Source organism: Penaeus chinensis, chromosome 4 (assembly GCF_019202785.1).
Source record: "Penaeus chinensis breed Huanghai No. 1 chromosome 4, ASM1920278v2, whole genome shotgun sequence".
Lineage (NCBI taxonomy): Eukaryota > Metazoa > Arthropoda > Malacostraca > Decapoda > Penaeidae > Penaeus > Penaeus chinensis.
This window is the reverse complement of record NC_061822.1, coordinates 7,463,428-7,468,427: the sequence shown is the minus strand read 5'-3', so window position 1 is coordinate 7,468,427 and position 5,000 is coordinate 7,463,428. Positions and strand designations below refer to the sequence as shown.

General features: G+C 40.0%; 1 protein-coding gene across 1 annotated transcript in view; it reads right to left on the bottom strand.

The window, feature by feature from the left end:
• Positions 1 to 5,000, bottom strand: part of LOC125024992 (homeobox protein CDX-1-like) — a 32,024-nt gene that overhangs the window by 1,933 nt on the left and 25,091 nt on the right. Inside the window, exons 3-4 of the mRNA XM_047612815.1 lie at positions 736 to 881; positions 1 to 416 (exon numbers count right to left, since the gene is read on the bottom strand). The exon at positions 1 to 416 is cut by the window's left edge and continues 1,933 nt beyond it. Of these exons, the coding sequence (XP_047468771.1) occupies positions 192 to 416; positions 736 to 881 (371 nt within the window). The 3' untranslated portion in view covers positions 1 to 191. The remainder of the gene's footprint in view (positions 417 to 735; positions 882 to 5,000) is intronic.

Below are 5,000 nucleotides of genomic sequence, written 5' to 3'. Positions count from 1 at the left end.
AAGAATTCCAGGCAGTTTTCATGTCTTGACACGAAATGGCAACACGAAATGACCCGGAACCAACAGCGCCGCGCCTTCGTCAGGTGTTGGTAGCGATCAGGCCATCTCATCGCGCTGTCAGGGATCTCTGGTACTCGTCTCCGTCAGAAGTCCGATGCAGGTCACTGGCTCCAATAGAAGGCAGACTCGGGTCAGTCCAGCCCCAAGACCGGCTTCACGTCCATCATAAGGGGCTTCGACGTGGGCAGGTGCTGGGCGGAGGAGACGTGCGCGTGCATGGGGGGCATGGGCGGCACGGGGGTGACGGTGGGCGCGTGGTACTGGGCGGTCTCCAGCTTCTCCTTCTGCATAAGCTCGTCTCGCTTCTTCATCTGCTTCCGCTCCTTGGCTCGTCGGTTCTGAAACCAGATCTTGACCTGCGGGGAGGAGAGGATTCGGGTAAGGTAATGAGCTTAAAAAGGGTTACTGTTACTGATACTGTTGCTGATTGTTACGGTTACTGATAAGACACGTAAGCACACTATCTTGACCTAAAACTCTAAACTATTCATCAAAAACACACACGGAAGAAGTGAACAGGTTAAGAGAACGAGAGAGAACGAGAGAGAGAGAGGGGGAGAGAGAAAGAGAGAGAGAGAGAGAGAGAGAGAGAGAGAGAGAGAGAGAGAGAGAGAGAGAGAGAGAGAGAGAGAGAGAGAGAGAGAGAGAGAGAGAGAAACCACACGACTCGCCTACCTGTCTCTCGGAGAGCCCCAGCATGGAGGCGAGCTCAGACTTTCTCCTGATGGTGATGTAGCGAGAATAATGGAACTCCTTCTCAAGCTCAAGTCGCTGGTGATCGCTGTACACGACGCGGTACTTGTCCTTGGTGCGGGTCTTGCCTGAAAGAAGGAATATTGTTCAGTGGAGTTTGGGTCGTGGTCATGTAGATAAATAAACTTTATTTTAATTAAAGATTAATGCTAATATTATAGAACGTTTATCCGGTATTGGTATTTCTTTTTGCATATGTAAGTGACTAAATGATGTATCTGTGTATGTCTATGTGTGTACTAACTATTCCTTCCTCTTCTTTCTGCATATATTGTAGGTGTACATAGTTCAGCGAACTGTTCAGCTATGCACGTACCATAATACTCGTGTAATCTTATCTTATGACTGGAATATATTACTGATTGTGTAAGTAAGTGCCAATCTCACATTTTTTTACTCTTCGTTAGTGTGTCAGTGTAAAACAATGACGTAATTATATATGTCATTTTTGTTTATGTGTAGATAACATTACTGTTTGATATCAAAATACTGCACTGATTCACAGGAGAAAAATGATAATGGTAGCAATTAGTCAACAATAATAACGATAAAGATGAGCATAATAGTAAAATCTTGAACATAAATACAAGAGTAATTTGACTTTCATTCCATTTATCGAAATTAGATTACCGATAAAAAAAAAAAAAAAAAATTACGTGCTATAACCAACAATCCCGTCATAAAAATAAAGAAGTCATTCAAAAAAGGAAAACAAAAAATATAAAAATCTCCCCCCCCGACCAAACCTTCTCATTGCTTGGTGCAGACGTGGAAAACCCCGAGCCTTTAACTCTTTTTTTTCGTTTTGAGCGATAAGGCCGATAAGATAGGGAATGCCGAGGGGTTGCGACTGAAAATCTCACAACAGAATGAGTAGCTTCCTCCTGACAGATGGAGACGGATTAAGGTGGATCCAGTGATAATGGTTGATAAGAAAGATTAATAACACGACTGATGAATCTGAGAGGAACGCATGCAGTGGCTGACTGTCAGGCACTGATTTTGTTTTATTTTTTTATATCATCTTGATTGCTATTTTGATTGTTGTTGTTGCTGTTATTATCATTGATATTATTATTATCATTTTCATTAATATTGTTGTTTTTGTTATAATCATTATTATCGTTATTATAAGTTTTATCAACATCATTATTACTATAATTATAACAATAATTATTATCATTATCGTTGTCATCATTATCATCATTTTTATAACTAGTATCATTATCATTATCGTTATCATCATTATCAATATTACTATCCTCCTCCTCAATATTATTGTCAGTGCTGTCATTATCATTAAAAATATCATTATCATCATCATTGTTATCATTTTTACTTTCTTTGAGAAAAAGTAAGGGAAAGGCGACAGTGGGCGTCAAAATAACTGAGAGAAAAGATGTGACTGATAAATAAACTTTAGGAATTTAAAGTAAGAATGAATGATGGAGGACGTTGCATACTGTCAATCCTGCAGCAACGAAAGAATGTGATCTCTTTTGACAGAAGAGAAGGTAGAACGGAGAGAGGGAGCGTGGTGTAGGGTGGTGAGAGAGTACGATATATTGTGTGGACTGATAAAGTTAACATCAAAAAGGTTCCGCCGTGATAAGGCAAATCCTCAGAAGGTGACAACCGCTGTCAGCCAAGCCAAAGGGCCGATCTCTGCCTAATCTCTGTTACACTCAGGTGATTTGATAAGTTCATACACCGGTAAATGTACTATTTCAGTAAATGTTCCTTGAGGAGTAGTGTTATTATTTTCGTTGTTCTGCATCGCCTCTTTAAAACGAATATAAATGGGAGAAATATCGATCTCAAATTTCGTGTTATCCGAAAATATAAAAAAAAAAGTCTGGAAGCGCTGCCGTCGGCTTTCGATAACGTTGATAAGAGGATAATATTATTGGGTTCGTTACGCAGGTGGTGTCCCCCTCCCCTCCCCGCCTCTCTCCTCTCTCCCTCCTCCCTTTCCGCCTCTCTTTCTCTCTTTCTCTTCTCACATCCTTCACTCTCCGTCTCTAAATGACTCAAAACTACCCATTTCTAAATTATCTTAACATTCCCACGCCTCAACGCCTCGCATTTTCGTACCTAGGTATTAACTCCGGTAATGATTGTTCCGAAGACATTTGAACGGGACCGCTTCGAAACTGGGACTGGAATGCTATCGCTGTTTTCTCCTGTGTTTCAAATATATGGGTGAAGCCTTTTTCTGTATTTCTTTTATATTTCTTTTATGACTTGTTCATTTTTATTGCGCGGGGGTGCAGGATGCTGTTTTATGTTATTAATGAGCTTAATTAAACGATATGTGATGCAGTACTGACCTAATGAACAATAGGTAAAGTCGGTTATTTCTAACTTCATCTTAATGAGAGTGCATTAATAGACGTATACTCTATCTAATGGTCGTGAAAAAATTACAAATCACAAATTCATCAAATATCTTGAAAGAATTCTATATCGCTACGAGATTAACCTAGCCATTTTGAAGTGGAATCTTGTGCTTTATGTTACAGTTCTCTATAATATGAAGTAAACTGATCACTAGCCTGCTATTAGGCCGGCACAAGAGACAGCGGACGTGTTTATTCATCAAGAAATAGAGATTCCAAAGCGAATTTACTAGTATTCCCTTGCGTGGCGATTAGAGCGTCAAACATGATCACAGAGTCGTAAAAATGCCATTTCTTATCCCATATGTATAGTTTGTACTAGCTTAATGACTGCTGTTTTTTGTTATGCGATGTAATAAATAACGTGACAGAAGGAAGCTCTCGTGGGTTGTACCAGTCCATCAGTGTTAGTTACTCAGAAGTCGTCATAAAACGTCAAAGGAGTCGTGGCCTGTCTACAGCTGAGGAATAATTCTACATCTGCTAAGCTCTTATCAAAGGATGTTCTATATTTCTTCCATGTTAATTAATTCTACGCGTGTTCGTTTCAAAGTCCCGACGTGGCAATTGTTAGGAGGAATTTGTTTCAAGCAGAAGAACTCGATAAAAAGAATTCTCATGCCATGTGTCTTCTATTCACATAAAAACACCAGGTAAGAATGCGATGGCCTACGGCACTGACGACTCAGCAGGGCGCCTCTTATTGGTCTACGGGAGAACGGCCGTGGCGCGGATTGGTCAAACGGCTTCATAATGGGCGCTGATTGGTTAAATGGGAGGCAGGTGGGCGTGGATTGGTTATAAGTGGTTCAGGTGTTTCACTATTGGTCAACTTTGGCGGTATCGGACGCAGCTTTTATGACAGGCGCGGGGGCCATAAAACCACCCGATCCGAGATGCCGGCTAGACATTTTATCTCATTAATACTTTAGCATTTACTAACTGCTTGTCGATCTGATCGCCTCGAAAGCTAGCTGTCGAAGCCAGACGCCCGGGCTCCATCAGCCGAATGATGTATAAGAAAGGGAGGAAACGGAGACAAGAAAAGAAAGAAGAAAGAATATTTACGTTTACGCGGGCCTGTCGTTTCTTCTCGCATGCACATGGCGCTCCACCACGCGAGGCAAGACGCCCATCTCTGAATGTTGCCCTAGCAGCGCTGTCTAATTTATTCCGATCATGAAAAGGAGATCCTCTCTAGAGATAGAATGTTTCCTTTTGTTAATAGCCTGATTAATAGGTTAAAGATTAAAGAAACATGTATTATGTGATCAGCGATAACCCGGCGGATCTCTCGAGGTGTGGCCATATATCACTGCCTTTTTCTCTCGCCATTATGTAGCCCTCACGTTTGACCTTGCTGTTTTCGCGGAGATCCCCTTGGGGTGCCGGGGAAGTGCAGTCGCAGCTGAATTCAACGTTAATTTCTGTTTGTAAACAGCTAAAAATATCTTGTTCTGCATGGCTCTCGATAATGCGTATTATATATATATATATATATATATATATATATATATATATATATATATATATATAACCACATATATACATATATATACACACACACACATATATGTATGTATGTATGCGCATACACACACACACACACATACACACACACACACACACACACACACACACACACACACACGCATATATATATATATATATATATATATATATATATATATATATATATATATATATATATATATATGTGTGTGTGTGTATATATATACATATATATACATACACATATAGACATAATATATATATATATATATATAT